Here is a 24,159-nt window from a genome sequence, read left to right on the forward strand (position 1 = left end):
TGAGTCCTTCCTTCTCATTCGGTGGCCAAAGTATTTGAGTTTCAGCTTCAGGATCTGGCCTTCTAAAGAGCAGTCGGGGTTGATCTCTTCTAGGACTGACTGGTTTGAACGCCTTGCAGTCCAAGGGACTCGCAGGAGTCTTCTCCAGCACCAGAGTTCAAAGGCCTCCATTCTTTGGCGCTCAGCCTTTCTTATGGTCCAACTTTCACAGCCATACATTGCAAGGTATCTCTCCTAGGGAGAGCAATTTGAAAACAGGGACGGTCTCACTAAGGTGGATTTGGAGGGCAAGCCCTTTCCACTGAATAGAGGGACAAGAGGTTTCCTTAAATGTCAGAGGATGTGTCTTGTGTCTTTTGCATGGCACAAACAGAGCACCGTTCACTTCTGTCGTCCTGATTTTGGGCGAAAGGACGGCGTGGGCTGACGTAAGGAATTGGATGGAGAGCCATAATAAAGTGATATAAAACAACGTGTTACAGAGATGTCCTCTTTCTAGTTTAAGATTACTCGGGGTAAAAATCCCATAGTAAGCTGAGGTTTGGGCCTGCACGAAGTCTCTGCAGTCTGCATTCTTTACCTCGGGGCCACGCAGAGGAAAGTGGAGAGGCCCACTTGCTCACAGGTGCTCAGATTCTTCAAAGAAAGTGCGGTTTTACTGCCAGGTAGATGGGGTGGGGGTGGGGGGGAACAGAGGGAAATAGAAAGGCACTGCCTGGGAAGAACCAAAAAGGGGGACGTAGTGGAGGACAGGAAGAAATGACTTCCAATGAGATACAAAAAAAAAATAATACAATAAACGAAGGGTACATCCATAGGAAATGCACCCACTGTTACAAAAGTGCCACTGAACAGCGGCCAGGATAGGATAGGAGTGTGGCTTTCAAAAATTCAGACTAGATGGCACAAAGATATATTAAAACTCTCTTTGCTGCCCTGTTCCTTTTTGGGGGAGCTCAAATTTGGTAGGGGAAAGTGGGGAAAGAGTAACAAGCCTTCTGCTTTCTTAATTGACATTCTTTTTTTCCTCTGGGTTACGTATCTGAAACGCATCGTCTCTCGGTGATGACTAAATGACTTTAGGAGATCGCACAGGAACAGCCAGATGGCTGCACGGTGATGCTGTACGCCAGTCTGTGAGCAGGCAAAAAAATATCTTTTTTTTTTTAAATACCTTATTAGTACTCTTTCAAAAGGATGCTAAACCGTTAAAAAAAAACCACCAGGTTTAGTTCATTGGGAAGCACCAGCCAAGCATTACAATGGGCTGATGGCTCGGTAGAAACCGGTGTCAAAGTGCTCCTGGATCAAAGCTGGGATATGAGTGTAGCAGGTGCCACCCCTGACCTGACCTTGTCATTAATCCCTCGCTGTTGAAGCATGCTAGATTATAACTAAGGGGCTAAAAATGTGTCACAGGGAAGAGAGAAAACATTATTTTAGAAGACAGAAAGAGAGATAATTGGAAACAGCAGAGATGTTTAGATCCCAGGGCAAAGAAGTGCTCGCCAAACCTGTGGGTGCCTCCTTACAGAAGCTGCGTCTTTGGGCTACGGAGACACCAACAGGTTGTTTACTTCCCTTCCCAAAAGTTCAGTCTGACATCTCCATGGCTTACATGGGTATCTGTCCTCAAGATCCGGCTTCTTTAGGAAGACCTCACCAGGGTCATCTCCTTGCCTGTGTCTCATCTGCTCGGCTTTGGAAGTACTGTGGAGCTGCCTCCCTCTGGGCTGAGACAACAGAGACGAAGGCAACGTCGTACGGACAGAGCATTAAAAACCCAGAACTTCCTTTGAGAGACGTGATGAGCCCTAAAATGCACCCTAGGGCCCAGCTTTCCTGTCCACCCCTGCCTTTGCAGGACCTCTTCATTTCTCACACAGATAGGATGCTCAGCTGCATCCCTTCCCAGTCAGTTTCCATGGCAACCCTCGCTTCAACGGAGGATTGTCGGGTTTTAAAGGAATAGAGATGGGGACTTCAAACAACGAGGAACGTGCTCCCAGGCCTTCCCTCCACCGGTGGTGGCCTGGTGGTGTTAAGCTGCCCCAGAGGAAACCACTTTTCGTGACCGCACAAACCCCCAGCGCCTTTCAACTTTCTCCGGTTGTGCAAAGATGCACAGTTTGCAATCTTTTGAGCGGAACCGTTACCTCGCTAGCTAGCAACTCACGTGCCCAGGATGAAAAAGTGTTTGGATCTGCGAAGACATTACTTAACAGGCTCTCCTATTATAACAGGGTGGCAGGCTAGATGCTGAAGAAGCAGTTTGATCTATTGCTGTTACTATTTAGCAATTTATACTACGTTGCGGTTTTATTTAGGGGGCGAAAACAACAACGATAAGTGGCTTATTGCTAACACACAGTTGACGGAAACATTATAAATCCTTCCCAGTTACTAAGACTCTATTTCGCTTGATTTCACAACACAACATGTATCAGTTTCACATCGCGCAGCTTTTCCTAACGGACACACAACCGCCTGCGGTGTAAATAACTTAAGATAAATTCCCATAGAAAACCCTCTGTTTTAAAGTGCGTTCCCAAGATCGTTGTTTGCTGCATTCATCTTCCAACATAACTTTAAAAATATAGACGCATCATAGGGTGCTCAATTTTCCTAAGGGTACGTTGTTGTTGTTGTTGTTATTATTATTATTATTATTATTATTATTATTTTGAATGCTTCTCTCGCAAATTGATTCTTTATGCAGATTTTTTTTGACTCGGGAAAGAGGGGCTCTTAACAACAAAGTTAATTTTGCCAGATTTGATTACCACGACTTACAATCACAACGGGGACCAGAATTTTGATTTCTAAGCAAGGCGATGGGGAAGCGAATTGGGAAGATTTTTATAACCTTTTTGCCACGCGTGGACAATCATCTGTCCATGGAAGATTCCTTTCGGAATCCTAATTTCAACGTACAACTCCCCATTTCAACAACGACGTTGAACACTGCCTCATTAGGACACTGTCCTGTTTAACCAAGGGTAGGATTAAAAAAAAAAAAAATTCAAAAGCACCTTCAACTTAAACTAAGACCCAGGTGGGTGGGAGGCGGGACTGCTTCAGGCTGTGTCTGTTAGGAAGCAGCAGGCAAGCCCAAACTTCTTTAGCCACCGGCTTCTATAAGTTGTGTCAGTGCTTAGTGTGTGCAGGACCTCAATAAAGAAAGGTTAGCCGCCATAAAAATGCGGCGCAGATTAAAGTGGCTGGATCATAACGAGAACGTTCCTCTCTTCGCATGTGGCCAAATGCCCCGTTCGGGCCTTGATATGTCTAAGTTTCTGAGGTCACACGAACAGGGCAACTCCAAAACTTAAGTTAGGTATGTCTCCAAAAACAATACGCTATTACAGCCTACTGGAGTTGGCAGCCACGCTAGACGAGAAAATTATTGGGTAAATCCTTCAACTGCACGAATATTTTTTTTTTTCTTATTGCTCACTTTGTTATTTGCCAAGCAGGATTCTTTGCCAAACCCAGCCGAGTCTATCGGGAAACAAGAACGACAACAAAAACCAAACCTTGAACTATCATCCAGAGATTCTCAGCTATTAAGAAGTGTGAGACTACCAAAAAGAAAAAAAAAACAAAAAACATTGCAGCTTATTTACCGTTCTGTGGGTTTTTCCTTGGTCCTCAAATCTGGGTCAGATTATACCATTATTCCATCTTCACCACCCCTAGAGGCTGTGAGAATCTTCTCCTCGGTCTCACTCGCCTAGTCGGTTGTGAGGGACGCAAGAGCAGGTCCCTTACGTTGTTAATTTATAACAAGCTGGCAATACGTCCTTTCACTTTCCCATGTTCCAGGGACAAAAAGGTGCTGTACATAACCAAAATGGCATCGTATACACATTAGGGGAAGATTTATTTCCTATTTACTGCATTTTCATCTTATTGTTTTCCTTAAGTTGAGACAGCCCTGCAAAGTGGGTGAGGCTGAGAGTCTCCCAGGGGTATCATGTTGAGATTTTGAAGAGAAGGAAGAACAGAAGGGAGGGGTGTGAAAGATTAAATAAATAAAAAAAGGATGTTTGTACTATGTTGGCTGGCAGGCCCTTGGGGAAAGGCCTTTTCTGTGGTGGCTCCGACGTGGTGGAATCAACTTCCCCCCGAGATTCGAACTACTCCCACCTTGCCGGCCTTCAAGAAAGCTATTAAAACTCTCCTGTTCCAGCAGGCCTGGGGTTGATGTCCCCGGGGGGGGGGCGGGATTTGATTGGGACATGCTGTGTGAATGTATTCATTTTTAATTGTTATACTTGTTGTTTTAATTTTGTACGCCGCCCTGAGTCCCTAGGGATTGGGTGGCATATAAATTTTACTAATAAATAAATAAAATAAATAAATTATTGTTGCTTTAAAAACAAAATTAAGGCAGCAATCAACGTAAATCCACCGACTGCAGATTTTACCCTATGAATTCTGACCGCAAGAAGAACCACGGGAAAGCAGATGAAGAGAAAATGGAATGGAGTATTCTGGAACGGGACACAACTAACTTCAATAATTAATGTTGGCTAGTTGTTGGTTACATATACCATTATTTAGCCCCGGAAAGTAGATGATGGTGATGAACCCAATTATAAATACATAACTCACAGCACACACCGACACACCTAAAAACCAGGAGCAAGGTGGAATTCGTCACAAGAAAATGAAAACAGCCAAAGGGGAAAAAATGTTAGTCACATTACAGCAAAATCTGGAAGAAAGGACAGACACTGCTTAAAAAAAAAAAAAAACAAACAGCCCTAAGGAATAGCTGAAATAGCTGACCTTCTTCATGCTCAGTGGCACCACTGGAAAGGTCTGCTTAATGTCCCAGGCAAGCGTACCTGGATATTATACGTTACAGAGATGAATAGTCCTGAGCATGCATGAAAAATATCTCTTATGCAATTTGATATCCTGCACAGGGTCGAAGTTTCTTTGACCCGCCTCTAAACTTGCAGGATCTCTTGAGAAAGCACTGAAACCATGATAAATGACGGGCTGTTGAGAAATAACAGGAGCAAGCTATTCTGTTCCACTCACCGGGTTTTTTTTTTGGATGCAGTCCTATACCCCAGGAACTCGTAGCCCACCCTGGAATGCAAGAACTTAATTCATAGATACAGGCAGCCCTCGACTAACGATTGCAATTCGGCCCAAAACAGTCTGTTGTTAAGTCAGACGGCTGTCAAGTGAATTTTGCTCCAGTTGACAACCTTCACCTTTTTTCAGCGATGTTGTAACTTCAAACAGTCATTAACCGAATGATTGTAAGCCGAGGGCTACCAGTATTCCCAGACCTAAAAGGATCGATCTGTTATCTTGGCTGCCCCCCCATATGGAAGTTAAAAAAAAAAAAGAAAGCAAACTGAAATGCTGCATCATGTTTTCCTCACCGCAGATTTAAAAAAACAAAAAAAACCACCCAGTAATGTGTGTGTAATATCAAATCAACTTACCTATCGTAATGACGTTTGTGGAAAGGAAGGGGTGGCGACGCACGTCCTTTTCATGCAAGAGGCCGCCCGGTTGTCCCACATCAGGAAACATGTCTTCCGAAGTCGCCACAGGCCCCAGCTTAAGGTTTTCTGCCTCTTGAGCTTTGGAAAACGGATGCATTTATAGAAGGATCTTCGGTTCTGCCAATCTTAGGTCACCGTCAAAAGAAAGGCTGTTCTTGGGCCCATATTTGTCCAGTACTTTTCCTTCAGGTGGATTAACAGCTGCCCAGGTCATCAAGAGAAAAATCCTTTCTCCGATCTGTTACGTTAAAAAAAAAAATGTATTTAATCATTCAAGGTATGGGATTCAGACCCTAGGTTTTATGCCCACAAAGTGCACCTTCTGCCACTGTGCAGTTTCCATTCAACGTCTGGATTTTAACTTCTCTCTTCTTTTAGCAAAAAGACTGCTTAGGTCTTCCAAGGGATCCGATCGGTTGGCGCCTTGGTCACAGTCCGTGCGTCAGGAAAAGTACCAGACCCCGTGGTGAATAAAGTTCACATCTGTATTATCTTTCAAAGCGGGAAACCTTCCGTCATTGTGTTGCATTTGTGTTCCCTGGATATTTTGGTAAAACAGCTGAGGAGAAAAACAACAGAAGATTAGCACTCGCTTTCTTCTTCGGTCCTATGACATTCAGCAGAAAGCATGAAAAATATTTATTCTACAGCAACTAAAGATTAAAGCCCTGATTTTGCTGCCTTGATATCAATGGCTGCCTTCTTACCCTGAGAAACTTGGGTCTGACTTTTTTTTCCAGCCTGTTTATTGGGTGAAGTTATGTAATTACTTGGCTTGTTACTCAAACTTCCCAGCTGGTTTAGAAAGAAAAGCTTATCAGAATTGATTCAGAGGCACATCTGATCTTACTCATCCATTCAGTCTGGTTACTTGATTTAATGACTCAAGCGGTTCACGTTTAAAGCGAGCCAATGAATTCACTTTTAAAATGATTCACTTTGAAAACTGAATCCCTGAGATGAAGACTCAGGTATGCCTTCCACGGATGACAGTCTGAAGTCCCTGGAATGGGAACAGGGTTAGTTTGGAATTAAAACCACGACAGATCATTTTGCCCTTCCTTTGGTTATCCTCACATGTCCATGCAACATATTCTATTTTTCAAATGACGTTTTGCCTTCCCTCCACCTCCCACAAATTTTACCATAAATAAAGTTGCTATTATCATCGGAGCAAAATACTTTTCTTGATTACTCATCAAGCCCAAAATTTCCCTTAATGTAACTTTGAAAAAAGGTGGAGAGACAGAGAGAGATGGTAATAAACTTTAGGCTGTAGACAACATTATAGGTAGCCATCAACTTATGATGGAGCCCAAAAGGGGATCGTGTGATTACGGGACACTGCGACCGTCGTAAATACGAGTCAGTTGCCAAGCTTCGGACTTTCGATCACGTGACCATGGGGAAATGCTGCAATGGTCATAAGTGTGAAAAACAGTCAAAAGTCACTTTTTTCAGCTCTGTTGCAACTTCAGTCACTAAACAAACAGTCATGAGTCGAGAACTACCCATATGATGTTGTAGTAGCACTGTTGCATTTGTTGAACTACACAGCCTATCATACAGATAGATATTGATATAGACACATGCACAGATTGTACCAAAAACCAGACCCTGTTAATCAATCACAATATGTTTTATTGATTTTATTCTTTCTCCAAGACTCTACATACAATTGGTTCAAAGGTCGCGAGCCAAACAAATAAGGAAGTAACTCAGGAAGGAAATGGCAAGCGATTGAAACCTTTAATGTTGTTTACACAACAAATGGTTGGTCCTGATTTTTGGTGCGCCCTTCTTCCTGGAGAAAGTCTATATGCGGTTGCTAACAGTTGGCACCAACCTCGTGGCATAACCACAAATCAATATGTTTTCCTCTTTTTCCCATTTTGCTGGAATCTCTGCGAGCCAGAGAACAGTTTATTGCAGAGGGGAAAACTATGATACCAGTTCTCAGATTTCTCTTGGAAAATCTGCAATTTCCCTGTTAGTGCTGCATTCTTTAAAAAAAAAAAAAATCTGACAAGACATTTGAGCTGGTATAAGAAAGTGATCCCAATCAAAGATATGAAAAACCAACACAGCTATTGCCCAACTGGCACTCCCTTCTGCCAGTTTTATAAGTGCCATAACAAGAGGGACAGGTGAATGGGATTGCGTTGGTATTCTTCGTAGGGTGGGAAGGGACCTTAGAGGTCCACTAGTCCAGCCCGCTGCTCGGGCAGGAAGCCCTAAGTCTTTATAAGTAGACCTGGACTATAGGACCACAACTGAACTGAAAATTTCTGCTGCCAAGGAGATCACAGGATCCGGGGACACTGCGACCGTCATAAATATGGATCTGAATTTTGATCACATGACCCTGGGGAGGCTGCATCGGTCATAAAGGTAAAGAACGATCATAAGTCACTTTTTTCAGTGCTGTTCTAACTTAGACCAAGTCTCTAAATGAACTGCTGTAAGAGGAAGGCTACAAAGTGCACTTTCCCAGGTCACTCCATAAATCTACCAAATCTACCAATCTACCAAAAATATCCACGCTCTCCCAGTCTCTTGCCATCCGTCCAAGGCAGCTGCTTTTAATTATGACCATCTTCTCCATCTTAATTACGAGACGGTGGTGGTTCTTTCAACCAACCCCTCCTTTGGGAACCTCGGGGAATACGCTCCCGTGCCAATTCCAAAATAAATTATAGGAATGTATAATCAAGCAAGAAAACCGACATTTACAGGAACGCAGAAGTCTTCCCGGGCCTAAAATTATAAAGTGGGATGGTAAGGAAGTCAGAGGGAAGACTGTGTTTACTTGACTTCATCAAAACTCAAACGATGACCGGATTCCATCCTAACTTGCAGAGGCTCACGGATACTCCACCAACCACCAGGTTAAAAAAAAAAAAAAATGGAGATGCTAGGTCAAAAAATGTTTTCAAAGAAATGTTATGCTAAGCTGGCATCACTTCGGTTTCTGCTGTCACAATCCAGAATCGACTAGGAAATGAATTAAATCGTAAAAAACATAAAATTAAAAAAAAAATCCAGATGCAAACTGAACATTCTCGGAAATGGGGCCAGCTACTCACTAATTATTTGTGGGGTTATTTTAAAGCAATTGTGTTCTGAAATGAACACCTGACCCCATTTCTTTTTGAGCATTTCAGTGGCTCTTTGTCCTCCCAAAATGGAATTTGTCTGGAGCAGTACTCCTGAGGGCAAAGAGCAGGTGAGAAGAGGGGAAGAAACTGCAGGTAAGAAATATTATAATATCTGCACTGCATTGGAACACGCACCTGGACCAAAATTGGTCTATAATATAGGCTTAACAGCTGGCTGATTCTTAATTTTTCTGCTTTGCTTACCTGTGCAAGCATTTATTCTGTTTTACTTTTTCTTTTGTCAGCCAGCAAAATACCTTTATTCCTTTCTGTATTTCACAACTCAGCCCATTACATGTTTTATAGGCCATAGTTACAGGAAAGTCACTGTGATATTTATCTGTCCATATAATTTTAGTTATCCATCAGGGGATAACTAAATGGGAGGGAATGATTTGCTGGGTTGGAAAAACAGGAGTTGAAGGTAGGTGTGCTTTACAGCAAAGCCAGGTTTAATGTGCACCTTTCAACAATTTCAGACTTATTTCCCCGCTTAGATACTAGCCTTCTGGCAATTGCAAAGGCAATATTAAATATTTGTTGGTCTGATCCACAGAAATGATTCTTTTTGCAGCCAAGAGGTAGAACAATACACAGACAGGGAAATACGGTTCTGACCGAATGGTGGGGAACAGAAGGATTTAGGTGAAATTGAATTGAATTGATTAAAATTAATTGAATTTAAATTAGGGGCCCGCCCTTCGGTCAGAACCGAAGAAGCTTCTTGGATGAGAAGCGAAACGACTTCAAGAAGAAAAAAACAACAAGAAGAAAGTCCAGCTGTTCTTTGCAAAGCACCTTTGGAACAACGGTGAACCTGGATGATGGAGAATCTCCATAGAGAAGATCTCAAGAGGGAAATCTTAGTTCCATCTTTTCAAACTCATTGAGATCAAGAGCTTACAGCCAGGCTTGGAGCTACACTGGGCTTATCACTCTGCCCCCACTGGGACACGTTCTAGGCCACACACACTGATTTCGGTGCAGTATTTTTGTTCTGCTGTTTTCCTTCAGGCTCGCCATCCTTGCGCACACAGCACTGTTATGATGGAAAGGGGAGTCCTTAACGCCTCTGATAAATGCCCTAATCCAATTCAGTTCCAAGTTTCCCCGCATATCTTATCGTGACGGTTCCCAGCCGTGAAGGGCACCGAGCATGGCGATCAGGCCCAAAGGCCACGAGACTTATTTCAGGCCACCAAAAAACACCGGTCCAGTTTGTAAGCCCAACGGTTCAACTGAAGCCATATCCCCGGATGCCTGGGGTCTTTCAGCATCACCCAGCTGTCAATGTACTAACAGAAAGCTTCTATTGTGTCCCTCCGGTGCTCGGAGGAGTGTGGAAGACACCAGAGGTTGTCCACTGGGAAAACTTTGCAGCTGGTGGTGCTTTCTAGTCAAGGCCTCTGCTCCGTGGAAGAGGGAATTCTGGGACTGGAAGTTCAGATGCCCTAAAGTTTCCTAAAGTATTCTCCTCAAAACCTACCTACACGATCTCTTCCTGCTGGACACCAGTCCCAGGTTTATCTCCGTTGCTCTTTTTGGCCCCTGGCAGTTTCAGCAGGCAACACCCCTTGCGCGATTCTAGTATTGTAGGAGAGGTAAGAGAAGAAGAAAAACAAAAAAAGGGGTCCCTTTTTTTTCCTGCAGGCGCACGACGATAAAAACTCTGCTGGAGTTTCTCTTTTCTCAATGCTACACACTGCACCTTGGGGCAGTTGGTGGCTGCTTTTGCTGACCCAGCAACGTTCCCCACGCCCAGTTCCACAAACCCAAGGATCAACCTCAGCCAAGACATGAACCGCAGCTGCCCAACGGCCTCTTCTGCACTCAGAAGGAGGGTGAAAGGGGACACCTGTATTACCTGTGACTCTGTTGGCAAGGAGCTTGGTGGACAAGAGGCAGCTGGCTATTCAGCCGTGCAAATGAGAACCGAAAGGAATAAAAAGACCCAGATGAAACGGGTTTGGAAAGTGAACCAGAGAAAGCTGAGGATAAACATGGAAGGATGTCCTGACAACACCAGTATTCGGGGCTAGAGATATTAGATTTATAGGATATTAGACAGACTTTAAAGGGGATAAAAGGCAGCAGAGAATTCCATAAAGCCAAACATATTAATTTATATGGATGTGTGTGTGTGTGTGTATAAATCAAGGTAAGATCAGAAAGAGGATGCCAGAAGCTGTTACCCCAAAAACTAATGGGTGGGGGCTAGGACCAAAATTATTACATCTCTTTCCAATTTGCCTACCCTGGCGTGTTATTAAAATTAAGAAAATGCAATTACTCCGCCGTGTATTTAAAGTAATTTCCCTCTCCCTTCCACAGTAAATATTATATTTTGACAGTAATTTAGGGAATTGTCTGGGCTTATACCTTTCTGCCTCCACAGATCACATGCGTGGTTTTATTTATCTTCCTTCCCCTGCTTCATTCTGAGCTAAAGAGTTCAGACTGCCATAATCTCTCTTTCTGGGTTGACAGTCTGTAGTGTTTTAAACGACAATTATGACCTTACTCAGTGAAAACGGTTAACAAACCATTACTTAAAAAAAAAACACCATCTTGGCAACCCCGAAGAGCAGAACAATCAAAACACCAAGGAACCAAACGCAAACACTTTAAACCGTTCAGCTAAAGCACTTTTCCTGAAAAACCTCAGTTCATGGAAAAGGCAAGAGTTTCGTTTCAGGGCAAAAGACGCGAGTTCGAAAGAGGGCCGAGCAAGGCTTGCAAGGGGAGAGATTTCCAGATGTAAACCACGACCAGAGCCATCCACCAGGACAGTATTTTACAAGGAAATGTCAAAAGGTCTCAAGAGACTGAAGTGAGTTACCCAAGTCTCCTCCTGCACTTGTCACCTTTTGCCCTTCACAAATATCCTGCGAGGTAGGCCACCGAAAGAGATAAACTGGGCAAAAATCCAGCCAGGGTGTTGGGGAACTAAACGGCTCCCCAAATCTGGGATTTCTTGAATGGATCCCTTCTAGAGGTTCAGGTTCAGAAGCATAATGGCTGTGACTGAAGTTCTCAACCTGCAGACCCGAGGTAATTTCCCTGTTATTGTGAACCTTATATAGAAAGTTTGCTTTTTTCCCTAGAGGCATAATGGCCCTTTTTTTGCATTTTTCTTCCTGTTGGGCCCCTGACAACTTAAAAATAAAAAGCGTATTGTCTTACCTCGTCTCACTCTTGCTCGCTCTGCCTTGGGTTTCAATGCTCTCCCAAGAGCTACAATACTTCAGAAGGGCTGGCTTCTCAAGAGGCAGGCCCGACCTCTCCCCTGCAGAGGAAGGAGATAACAGGTTTCAAACAAAAGATTCCCCAGCCCGGGCCGAGTTCCTGGCGTTGGAGCGGAGTGAACAGGCACCCAGAGCGGCCGTGTTTGAAAAACTCAAGTTACTTAAGCCAGAAACAGCGTGCATGAAATACTGAATGGGAAGACATCCCAGTGGGATGCTGTCGCCTTGCAAAGGAAGGAAGAAAGAGAGAGACAGAGACAGAGAGAGACAGAGACAGAGAGAGATGGCAAACGCTGTTGCAACTTTAGAAGCTGCAGAACTGTTCCTGTAAGAGCTTGTTGGAAGTTGCCCAACTTGCTTTGGCTTCAAAGCCAGGAAGAAGACTTAGTACTACAAAACCAAGGAGTCAGAGGAGGAGGAAGAGGAGGAGGAGGAAGCGTACCTCAAGTCCCCCACTCTGCTTCCCCACTCTTCCTCTGGACAGCTGCAACGTCTCGCCTTCCCCCCCCCAGCTTTGCCTGCCCGGTTTCTCCCCAGGCACAACTCTCCAAAAGGCCCGCCCCTCCCACGCACGCTTTACATAATGACGGCCCGGAGATTACAAGGCGACTTCTTAGCCTCCTTCTCCCAGCTCCAAGGTAACAAGTTCAAAGGGAGGAGGCCAAAGGCAAAGGTGGACTTCCCCAGCTGGGTTGTTGTTGTTGTCGTCAGATTTTTTTTTTTTTTTTAAAGGAAGGGAACTCGTTCATCAGGTTGGAAAAAGAGAAAAGAACCCTGTTTATTGCTGAGTTTCCACACTCCCCGCCTTCCTGCACAGGCCGGGGATAGGGAAAGGTGTGTTCAGTCAACGTTACCTGCCGTACGCGGGCGGTCCGGTTAATCATTAGCAAGCGAGTCGGCTGGATCTCTTCTGGCTTCCCAGACGCCTCGTCCTGCACGTACCTGGGGCAGGTAATGGCCACAGCCCCCAAGCCTGTCATGGGAAAGAGAAGAGAGGATGCGATAGGACAGTGGTTCTCAACCTTTTTAATGCCGTGACCCCATAATACAGTTCCCCATGTTGTGGTGACCCCCAAGTGGGTGTGGCCACCAATAAGAGGGAGTAGGACAGCTAGGGAAAAGGGAAAAAAATGGCGGACTGCGTGGTTTGGCGACCCCTGTGAAATGGTCATTCGACCCCAAATGGGGTCCCGACCCACAGGTTGAGAACCACTGCGATAGGATCTCCTGTCTTAGGTTGGGGGGGTTGGACTAGAAGACCTCCCAAGGTCCCTTCCGGCCCTAGGATTCTATGATTCAACCCCCCAAGGTTGAATCTATATGTTATCTATTATCCATATAAAGGATACCTTGGGTAGGTCCGAGCAGAGATCAGACGCCGCGGGCTGGACCCCCACTGGCCAGCACAGCCAACGTGCCGTAGTGATGGGAATTATACTACTACAGTGTAAATGTCTCGACCATAATGGGTGTAAGCCACCCAGAGTCCCCTTGTATTGCCATCAATACTTCATAGGACAAATAAGTAAAGAATAAAAAGTCTAGATTTGGTACCAGGTGTGTGAGACACCTGCCATCCTAAAAGCCAGATTTCATTTATGCATTTCAGAGTTTCTCCGCGGATTGAGCTGCCGGAGCAGGACAGCGGAAAATCCATGGGATGGCACAGCACATGTTATCCAAGCTTCAGTGGAACGCAACAGACTTAACAACAGCAAGAAAACCTGGGAGGGGGGGGAATATGAAAAACCTCATCCAGGCCTGCCCACTTCAATCCCCCCCCCTCTCTCTCTCATACACACACACACACACACACACACACAAGGTTTGGAAGTTACCATCTGTTCAATCAGATGCACAGCCTTAAACCTTTGATGGCTGGTCAACCTGTGCAGGAGACGGGGCTTTCAGCCGTAGACCTAAACTCAAGAGCACAGTCCCTAAACTGATTTTTTAAAAAAATGTATTTTTCTCAATATATTTTCTCAGGAAATAAGTCATGCCAGTGGAATGGATGGAGGGAATGTGCAGTCAAAAGTCCTCCACCTCGTGAGCTCATTTCACTATCTAGAAATAGGAAGATCAAGTTCCAGACACAACTGTGGATCCAGACAATTTTTTTTCTTATTTTTTTTTTGTAATCTTAATCTACTCTCAGTTCAACAAAGCTTGCAGCTCGTTAAGAGTTTGGCAAGGCTAATCCTACCATAATAAATTGGTTCTTACACTGTGCATCTGTCAATCCATGAGAGAGGGGGGGGGGATCAGCTTGAGTTTCTCTGGCTTTCTAAATTTTCCAGTCTGAAATTGCATCCCCTTTCACCCAGTTTTCACATCTGGTTGCGCATTTTTAAGGCCGCACAAAAAATGTGTCTGTCTTTGGAGCACGGTTTTAACGGGCCCACTTTTTGCAAACAAACTTTCTTGAAGACGCTACCCCTCTTGGGTTTCGATGTGCACTAACGTGTTATGGTGGTGTTGCATTTTTCTCTGACTTAAAAGCTCTTTTGTACACGTCTTTTTCGCTTGGGAATGCTGCGCTACCAAAGTTGCATCTCTCAAAATGCCCGTTTGTGTTCACATCTTGGTTCGAGGAGAAGGAAAAAAAAAATAATAATAAGCTGGAAGATTCCTACGCTCTAGTTGAAAAAAACCTCCATCCATCAACCTGGGGTTCCCCATCTTTGACTCTGGTTTGATGACCTACCCCCATCACACAGCTACGAAGCAGGGGTTAATAGCCACAGCCAAAAACTAAGTTCAAATCAACCAAAGCACCCTTAAGGCATGCTCCCATGTACGAGGCCAGATGCAGCCACAATTTCAGGCTGCAAAAAATCTTGACGATGATGAGATGGCAGACAAAAGACACCTTAAACTCGGCTGCCATTTAGAAATGACCTGGAAGTCTTGCAGCTCAGATCAAATAATGTTAATTACTGTTGTCGAATTTGTCACTTCACTCCTTTGTGAAGTTCAGCTTGGAGGAATCGGGACTCCGATATTAAGAGTCTCTTCCTGCTCCAGGCTGATTGTGAAGCAGCAGCCAGTTTAGCTTCTTTGGCTCCTTTTTCAATCTCGGCAAAAAAACGGGGCCAGTGAAGAATTACTCACTTGTTTTGTGGAGCCTGTGGTTAAGGAACACCTTCAATCCCTAAACCTGTTCTTTTGGAAGCAAGGTCCTTAGAATCACCACTTTTAATCGCATCTGGTTGAAAACAGTCTCCAAGGTGCAAGGAGACAACATCTGCAGGGCCCGAACCGGCTTCCGTTCCAATCCCTTGGCCTAGTCTGGATTTACCAACGTGTCTGTGGAGATTCCTGTTTTTCCACTGGACTTTGTTGTTCCTTCACGAAGACGTTCCGCTTCTCATTCAAGAAGCTGAAGGAGCAGAACTTCAGTTCAGATAGAACTGAAGAAGCTTCTTGGATGAGAAGCGAAACGAGGTCAAGGAAAAACCAAGTTTAGTTGCCTCTTGAAAAAGCAACTTTGGGTCAAAGATTAAAAAAAAAATCTGTGCCGTTTTTCTTTCTGGTCCAGCCCCAACGATATCACTAGATTGGTAGTGGAATTCTCCAGACCCGTTCTCAGAAAAGGAAACAGTTCAAAACTTCTGATTTGATGCAGGTCTGCCACCTAGTGAGATATTTTTAGGGTGAAGTCAGAAAGCAAATGTCTGTGGAGATTCTCAATCTTCTCAAGTCACGGTTGTCTGAAAAGTGCTTTTTCCAAAAGGCAACTAGACTTTCTTGTGTTTTTTTTTTTTTTTTGGTCTTTGAAAATGTCTGGCTTCTCACTATTTCCCCATTTGTGCACCTCAACTCAATCAGGGGAGTGGGATCTGAAACCTGGGGGGGGGGGGGTAAACAATGAACACAGCTCCTCCAGAAGACATCCACAAATAGCCAAGCTTTCGATGGATGGGTGACTTTTGTGGTTTTAAATGAAGCGAAAGTGCCACGGATCGTATTAAACTCAATTCAAATTAAATTAAATGTGCACACCTCTTAAAAGCTGCCAAGGTTGAGAAACACTGGAGCTTCAAAATAAGGTATTTTTACAAAGAGGAAGTGCTAAATCTGAAAGGGCCCTGCTGCTGCTTGATCACTTGATCACAGAACAGAGTCTTTATACCTCCGATCTGGCGGCGTGAATTCTAGCTTCCTGCTCAATGCCCCAATTATAATCGGTTTCACCAGCCCTGGGACCACAATGGAGCTAAGACTGGTCTTTAATTGCTTAAATAAGATGGGTAGCCCTGTAAGACCGAGGGGAAAGGATTTTAAGCTGCTTTCCTGGAAGGCTAGCGTGTCCCTTCCTATCTGCAATTGTTCAGGTCACTAACAGCTTGATTTAGTGGCCTTGATCTAGCAGAACGCTGCTATTCTGCTCTCAACACGGCATAAGTAAAGGAAGGATTTAAGGTGTGTGTGAGAAAGGTAATTTGTCAGGAACATGGCTATTTGCGGATTATGCGACTGACACAGCAATCATCTTATTCTTTGTGACTTTCACCGGTGAGTCACAGGCAGTGACAAACTGTTCCTCCCGTGTTCCAGATGGATGCCAAAATGTATAGATAGAACAAGCTTAAGACAGGGCTGTCTTAAGAGAAAAACGGTACAAAATCCGAGGCCTTTATTAAGTCTGATTGCAATACTGTGTGTGTGTATATATATATATATATATATATATATATATATATATATATATATATATATATATATAAATACTGTATATATATATATATATGTATGCAATACTGTATATGTATGTATGTATATATAAACTATCTGCCAGCAGCCTTAGTCAGTGGAACAGCTTGCTTCCTGGGTTTGTGGGTACTCCATCACTTGAGGTTTTCAAAAGTAGACTGGACAATCCTTTGCCTGGGAGAATATAAGGTCTCCTGCCTGGAGCCCTGAGGTCCCTTGCAGGCCTGTGATCCTTTATGAATCCAAGCCTTTATATTTTCTAAATTGGGGAAAATCAGTTACTAGGAGATCATTACATCGGCTTGCATTGCATCGGATAAAGTTCTGAGAAGGTAGCCAAAGCATTCCCCAAGTGCAATTTCTAACTGCCACATTGCAGCCATAATGAAAAACCCGAAGCAACCTTTTTTTACACTTAATTATCTGGCAATTGCTTCCCCCCCCCCCCCAGCAACAAGGAGTTCTGTAAATGCAAGCACTTAGCGCTGTATCCTGCTCCGATTTCTCACTTTTATGCGAGGCTGAATAAATCCTTTGGCATTTTATAAGAAGAGGAGAAAGAAAAAAAAAAAAAAACAAAACACCGCTCCATTCACTGGGACTTAATTTCCATCTAATAAACATGCTGAGGACTGCAGCCTAAAACATAAAGGAATCCTATCCAAGGCTGGGAGCGCTAAGCAAGTCTATTTGCCGAGAGTAGTCCTGTAATTTGGCCTATTCTTTTCTTAGCTTCAGGAACAAGTTGTGCCTGGTTGGGCTTTGTCTTCTTTGCCAAGTGTTCCTGCATTCTAATTCTATGGATGTTAACTCAGATGTCTTACTGAGCTGAAGCAAGCCAGCCTCAGCTATCTTCCTTTTGCTTGGTATAATTCCATTTTGCCCTTCAGCCAGGATGTTAAGATAGCCAGCTTTTAAATGCTTAAGCCGGCTCCTTCAGATCTCTGCAAGGTTGCCTGGATTGCTTCAAGCTTCCTAAAGTCAAATTACTCATCTGGTATGTTAGAAAATAATTTAGCAGCTTTTTTTTTGCCTCCCCACTCTCGCTGAATAAAAAGGTATAAGGAAGGAGGAGGAGGAAAACGTAATTGCAAACAGTGAATCAGCTGGGAAGGATAATTAATTCAGCCATGGGGGAAAAAAAAACTCCACAACATTTACTAACCTGGTTGGTTGTTTGTTTTTTTTTCTTTTTCTTCAAAAGGAAAAATAGTAACTTTCTGAGACTGGTAGGGGAAAAGGCAGGAATTCTGCAGACCACCATTTTTGACCATTCAAGAAATATGGCTTCCATTTGGAAATCTCCAAGTCTCTAAATCAGGAGGGGAAAAAATGTATAATCACTCAATTGGTTTGAGGCTAATGTCTAAAACCAGGATCCATGCCTTATTAGAAATTTCCTTTCTGAATTGCATCCCCCCCCCCAAATCCTGTGCTATGACAGGTTTCTGTAACCCCTGTATTTAGTGGGGTTCCCATAAACCAGGGGTCTTCAAACTTGGCAACTTTAAGACTTGGCTGAGGAATTCTGGGAGTTGAAGTCCACGAGTCTTAAAGTTGCCCAGTTTGAAGACCCCTGCCATAACTCTATGTGAATGTGATCACAGTAAAATAGAGCATGCATGCAAAAACAAATGGAAGGCTCCACTGACTTTGCTTGTCTATTATTAAAGAAGATCATTAAAGAAAGATTCAGCCTATAAAGAAGGAGAAATTTCCTGGCAATGGGAACCATCAGTGGAACAGCTTGCTTCCAGAAGTTGTGGGGGCTCCATCCCTGGGGGTTTTCAAAAAGAGACTGGACAGCCATTTGTCCAGAATAGTGTAAGGTCTCCTGCTGCAGCAGGGGGTTGGACTAGAGGACCTCTAAGGCCCCTTCTAACTCTATTATTCTCTTGTATTTGCAATTAATATTAGGTGGATGAGAGACTGCAACGAAGTATATGGATCTACAAATCGTTGCTGCCATCTAGTGGTTGCTATCTTCTTGCATTCAGACCTGGTAGAATAAGAGAGCTGAAAGGGATCTTATAGGTCATCTAGTCCAACCCCCCACCCAAGCTGGTAATCCAAATCTTTCAGAACTGTTGGACTTCAATCTCCAAACTGGCACGAGCTTTTCATAAAATACCAAGCAGAAACCTTACCCCAAATTTGGAGTAAAGTCTCATATTTATGACGGTCGCAGTGATCCCCTTTTGTGACCTTCTCACAGGCAAAGTCAATGAGGGAGCTGGTTTCACTTAACGACCATGTGACTAACTTAACAACTACAGCAATCTACTTAACATCGATGGCAAGAAAGGTCATAAAATGGGACAAACTCACTTAACAAATGTCTTCCTTAGCCACAGAAACTTTGGGCTCAGTTGTGGCTGTGTGTGAAAAACTGGTCATAAGTCGCTCTTCTCAGGGCCGTGGTCACGTCGGTCACTAAACAAACTGTTGTGAGTCGAGGACTTCCTGCAATAGGGATGTTTACTGCCCTGAGTTATGTATACAGTAATCAAGGCAGGATTAAACATGTAACCAATAAAGAATAAAGTAATAAAGGCAAGATAAAGTGAAATAAATAAATATAGGAGCCCAAGGTAGCTTCCATGGGGATTTTAGACCCACAACGTCCCCACGGGCTCAGCATACTTGCCAGAGAGCAATACTGCACAAATTCTCTTTTTAATGACCTTTCATGGCTGAGACTGAATTCGAACCCAAGCCTCCCTGCCCCTAAACCAACATTTTTAGTCCCTACACCAAACTGACCCAAATGAACCCCATTTTTCTGCCTTCCCAGGGCCCTGAAGCCCAGATAAGCAGCACTGCACAAGCCACAAACCTGCGTTCCAACTAACCAGAGTTAGCTGGTAACCCAGTTTAAAGCCTGGCACATGCCCAGCTCCCCCTCACTTGAGCGGGGGTGGGGTGGGGAGAGGGAGGAGGCCTTCTGCTTCAACCTGCCTCTTCCTAGTTAGCAAAATCAATGGGGAAAATGGCAGCCTCCCTCAGGCCGCCATTTTTTTACAGGCCCCAAATGAATAAACACTTAAAATAAAACACTGAAATATACAAAAGTTGGGCAGGCAGAGGACAAGTACATATTTCTGCAGCATCGGTGAAACTTCGCCACCTTGTTTGCTCTTAAATGTCCTTTTAAAATTTATTTTATTCACATTGACAAACGTCGGATCTCCTCAGCCTCGCGTAGGCCCTCAAATGGCGGGAGATTTTCAGGTTGCCATGGCAAGGAAGCGAACGCGCGAGTGCGCAGGCGCGCGGTGGTTGGCCATGGCGGCCAAGCCACGAAGGGAAGCGTTTCGTCAGTTACGCCGAAGAGGGCGTACTTTTCGCTCAGGCGACGGCTGCGCGTTCCGATTACGTCATCGAGCACCATAGATTTACAAGCCGTATAGAATAAAACAGTTTATGTAATCATTTCCGAGTTCACTCAGAGAAATTTCTTTTGTTACCAAAGTAGAGTTTTCGCGCTGGGATTAATATACTGGTCAGTAAATTAGGACAATTATATGTAACCTAAAGCTTCTGGAGGGCAATAGTTGAAATCGGTTGAACGCGAGACCCAATTATTCGAATTTAGCGGGCATCTTTCGGAATGTATCTATCTATGGGGTCGGGAAAAGTCGATACCGACTTGATGGGAGATAATCAGTCAATTACTTTCCGTATAAGCAGGCGTACAATTGATCTGCCCTAGAAGGACGCTAAAAACGTCGTTCTTTACTCGTAGAATTAAAATTGACTTAATCCCGGAAGTTGCGTCTCTGAGCATCACTCTACATTCGTAACTCTACAAAGGGAAAAAACCGCTTCCCCGCTCGCGTTCTGATGACGTAAAGCGCCGCGCCGCGTCGACAGGCGATGACGTCTGAACTGGGCGACGAATACGGAAGCGAAGAAGATCCCCGAGGTGTTGGGCCGCTTTTTCTTCCGCCATGCCGCTGGCCGTGGAAGCCGGGCCGGCTCGCCTGGTCCGCTCGGCCCAGAAGGACGATCTCTACCGGAGAGCGCTGAAGAGCCGGGCCGGCGCCGTCTTGTCTGGCCTGGCGGGTGAGGCGCCTCCGCCTTCTCTCCTCCCTGGAGCCGTTTCTCAGCCTTTGGTCTTAAATTGGCGCTTCAGTTTAAATAAATACATATTTATATGTATAATAATAATAATGATATGTATAATAATAAATACATATTTATATGTATAATAAACAATAATAATATTGGAAGGGACCTTGGAGGTCATCTAGTCCAACCCCCTGCTCAGGAAGGAAACCCTATCTAGCCTGAGGCTTTAACCCTTTAGACCAGGGGGTCTTCAAACTTGGCCCTTTTATGACTTGTGGACTTCCAACTCCCAGAATTCCTCAGCCAGCGTGCTTTAAATCAAACTGGCTCCGTATTTTTTTTACTTATTATTTACCTGTTATTCAATGTACAAAAAGTGGTACAACCAGCACCATCCCTGCATCACTATGCTTAATTGTACTTTGTTTTTTTTTTCTTTTCTTGAAACGGTGGTGGTGATATTTTTGATGATAAAAATACGCTCCCTGACTCCCCTTCAACTGTTACTTAGATAAAAATTGAACAGCCTTGCATTCCCTGGTGATGTAATTCTACATTTTGGCTCCTTAGGTGCTAAAATCTGGCTAGAATGGCAGAAAGAGTTGGAGCTCCTGGCTGACGTTGCCTATTTCACCCTTACTACCCTGTCAGGTAATGATTCTGTCTGAATTGAAAGCTAAAGACACCTAATTCCTTCCTTCTCTTGTCCCTGGGTTGCATTTAGATCTGGTCCCGCTTGCGTTTGTAAGCCGGGGAGTCCTGTGGTGCTTCTGTCGATCTAAGCTAAAACTGGGTTTATAATCCTGTCTTCGGGGTTTCCATTGCTTTTTTTTCCCTCCCCCCTTCAGGTTATCAAACTCTTGGTGAAGAATATGTCAACGTTATCCAAGTAGACCCCTCTAAGGGCAAGGTCCCTTCGCTGAGACGTCGGGCCCTTTTGATTGCTCTGCACACCGTCTTGCCTTACTTGTTAGACAAGGGACTGGTCCTGCTCGAGCAGGAGCTTGAGGCAGCCTCCAACGGATCACAGACTCTGCATACCCGAAATTTAAGTGGATTGCAAAGCCGGGCGTTACTCCGAAGCTGGTTGCGGAAACAAGTCAGGCGATTAAGCGAGTGGCAGAGAACGCTCCTTGCTCGGGCTGTTCAAATCGTCAAGCCAAGCCTCCCGTTTCTCCGTAGATTGCACTTAGCTGTTTTTTATATGAACGGTGTCTTCTACCATTTATCTAAAAGGACAACAGGGATCACATACGTGAGTGATTCCCTATGCTTCTGTTTCTAAATTGGGCACCATCACCAATGTATAGAAGGGTGCTTAGTCAACTTAAGTCAATGGCACCATCATTTTTTTTTTTTTTTTTTGGCTTGGAATGTTTCTTAAAAGGCAAAAATGGGAACGGTACATATTCCAATGCTTAAGTATGTAATTTGCTTTGTTTTTCACTGGAAAAGCTCTTAAATCACTAAATGAAGTTTGCATCCTCCAGCATAAAAATGATTGAGGTATGATTTGAACCAGGGAGCCAGTTTAGTGGTTAAGGCTAAACTAGGAGACTGTGAATTCTAGTCCCGCTTTACAAATAAAAGCAAGCTGGGTGATTTTGGGGTAAATTTGTCAGCCCAAATCACCTCAGAGTTGTCATTGTGGGGAATGGAGGAATATTATGTACATTTGTTGCCTTGACCGGCTTATAAAATAAAGGAATTAAAAATCAAAGAATTTTCTTGATTGGGAAATATTTTACGAGATGAAAACTAACACCTGAAAGCATTAATCTATTTGCAAAGAGCTCATGATTTTGAAAAGAATACTCTTTTCTCATAAACGAAACATTTGAACAGAGCTACTTCTATGGCAAAATCTTCTGAATTTACCTTCAGTTGATGGTTTTGCTCGATTCTTCTGTTCCCCCAGTTACGCTCTGTTGGATTCATCAAGGATGACCACAGCATTCGGTCAAGTTACAAGCTGCTTGGAATTGTTTCCTTCCTGCATCTGGGGCTGACCCTTGGCCTCTACGCGTACAACCTCCGGCATCGGCAGAGGGCAAGAAAAGAATGGAAGCTACTCCGCAACCTCTCCTGTCAGACGTATGAAGTTGGGATTTTATTTTATTGAACGGGAAAGAGAATTGATATCCATGGCATCACCTTAGTAGCATTTGAAATTCAGCTTTCAATTTTCACAGTTGAGAGTTAGCGGGCATTAAGAAAGTTAAAAATGGCTAAAACTACACCCCAGAAATACAGGTTGGTGGGTATTGTACTTCAAAATATATTATTCTAAAGGGCTTTTATTGTGGTGCAGAACCTGGACTTTCGGCCTATGGGATATTGAGTTTTAAAGCAGTCAAAATACAAGACCAAAGCACATTATGTTGAAGGAACAGAAATAAAGGCGATTAAAGACATGGCAGTTCCCTAAAACCTTTCTTATTTCTTACACCCATCAATCTCTTTTGGAATCACCTTTCTCTGAGTTAACTCTGTCTAACGTCACTTCCTTCAGAAACCAACCCAAAGAGAAGATTCCTGGCCACAGTGTGCGTTGCACACTCTGCTTAGAAGAACGCCGGCATGCCACAGCCACACCGTGTGGGCACCTCTTCTGCTGGGAATGCATCGCTGCCTGGTGCAACACCAAGGTGTGGATTGATGCCCTCAAACTTGGTCCAGAAGCATTACAACTTTTTTTCTTAAACGGTTGCAAATTTCTACCGCACATAACTGCGCCTCAAATTAAAGAAGGGGATGGTTTTTAAAGCAATTTGAAGGATTTACGTTTCCTAACACTGTGGTTTTTTTTTTCTCTTTCCCGCAGGCTGAGTGTCCTCTGTGTAGAGAGAAGTTTCAGCCTCAAAAGCTTATTTACCTTCGACACTTCCAGTAAATGGAATTGCAAAGCTGCTATGAGCCAACGCAAACGCAAGCTTTGAACGAGTGTGGGATTTTATTTTGATATTAAATTGTGGTGATCAAAATGGAAGCCCAGACATTTGACTTTCACTGCCCCTCTTGCAAGATGATATAAAACTATCCATTTAAAACACCAACGGCGGCTGATTTACTTTTTATCTGGGGGGGGGGGTTTGAGGTCAGGAAGGAGGGCCATCTTACCCATCCTAGTGAATTCTGAATTCTGCAATTTTGCTTTCAGCATGCTTTCAGGATCAAATGCGCTGAGCATATACCCAGCTGGTATAGTCAACTTAAGATCCATTGTGTATTTTGGTCTGGTTAGTTTCAATAGCATTCCAAGACCTTTTTTCAAGACGCCATTTCTAAATTGGGGGTGGGGGCATTGGCATTTATATCTTGTAATCAAGCTGGGGGGAAAAGACCATTTTAAAAGGAAACAGAATTTGCTATCCCACGAAGAGCCCACAATTCCTCCCTTTAGATGATAATAATAATAATGCTCTAAAGGTGAAATGG

General features: G+C 43.9%; 2 protein-coding genes across 6 annotated transcripts in view; one reads left to right on the forward strand and one right to left on the reverse strand.

Annotated features, from left to right (window-relative positions):
• The window catches only part of PLCH2 (phospholipase C eta 2), a 108,355-nt gene extending 95,896 nt beyond the window's left edge, over positions 1 to 12,459 (reverse strand). For 4 of the 5 annotated variants that reach the window (XR_005559703.1, XM_039367802.1, XM_039367809.1 and 1 more), the window contains exons 1-4: positions 12,377 to 12,459; positions 11,873 to 11,975; positions 5,851 to 6,090; positions 5,469 to 5,769 (exon numbers count right to left, since the gene is read on the reverse strand). Coding sequence is in view for 4 of the 5 variants with exons in the window: in XM_039367802.1 (XP_039223736.1) it covers positions 5,469 to 5,628 (160 nt within the window). In the remaining variant the exon portion in view is untranslated. Of the gene's footprint in view, positions 1 to 5,468; positions 5,770 to 5,850; positions 6,091 to 11,872; positions 12,189 to 12,376 lie in introns of those variants that run through there. The other variant, XM_039367803.1, reaches the window with a different exon arrangement.
• Positions 12,460 to 20,523: 8,064 nt separating this feature from the next.
• PEX10 (peroxisomal biogenesis factor 10) lies at positions 20,524 to 23,777 on the forward strand. Its single transcript, XM_039367837.1, has 6 exons — positions 20,524 to 20,715; positions 21,292 to 21,372; positions 21,570 to 21,976; positions 22,640 to 22,815; positions 23,234 to 23,369; positions 23,546 to 23,777. The coding sequence occupies exons 1-6, from the start codon at positions 20,601 to 20,603 to the stop codon at positions 23,612 to 23,614; spliced, it is 984 nt and encodes a 327-aa protein (XP_039223771.1). The 5' UTR covers positions 20,524 to 20,600; the 3' UTR covers positions 23,615 to 23,777.
• Positions 23,778 to 24,159: the final 382 nt, after the last annotated feature.

This window comes from Crotalus tigris, unplaced genomic scaffold (assembly GCF_016545835.1).
Source record: "Crotalus tigris isolate CLP2741 ecotype Arizona unplaced genomic scaffold, ASM1654583v1 scf7180000020588.15403103151:6194809, whole genome shotgun sequence".
Classification (NCBI taxonomy): Eukaryota; Metazoa; Chordata; class Lepidosauria; order Squamata; family Viperidae; genus Crotalus; species Crotalus tigris.

What these genes read in the sequence shown, in the direction of transcription:
- PEX10 (XM_039367837.1), top strand. Translation starts at nt 20,601, where the DNA reads ATGCCGCTGGCCGTGGAAGCCGGGCCGGCTCGCCTGGTCCGCTCGGCC. An exon ending in CACCCTTACTACCCTGTCAG is followed by an intron (nt 21,373 to 21,569) that starts GTAATGATTCTG and finishes TCCCCCCTTCAG; the next exon opens with GTTATCAAACTCTTGGTGAA. An exon ending in GGACAACAGGGATCACATAC is followed by an intron (nt 21,977 to 22,639) that starts GTGAGTGATTCC and finishes CTGTTCCCCCAG; the next exon opens with TTACGCTCTGTTGGATTCAT.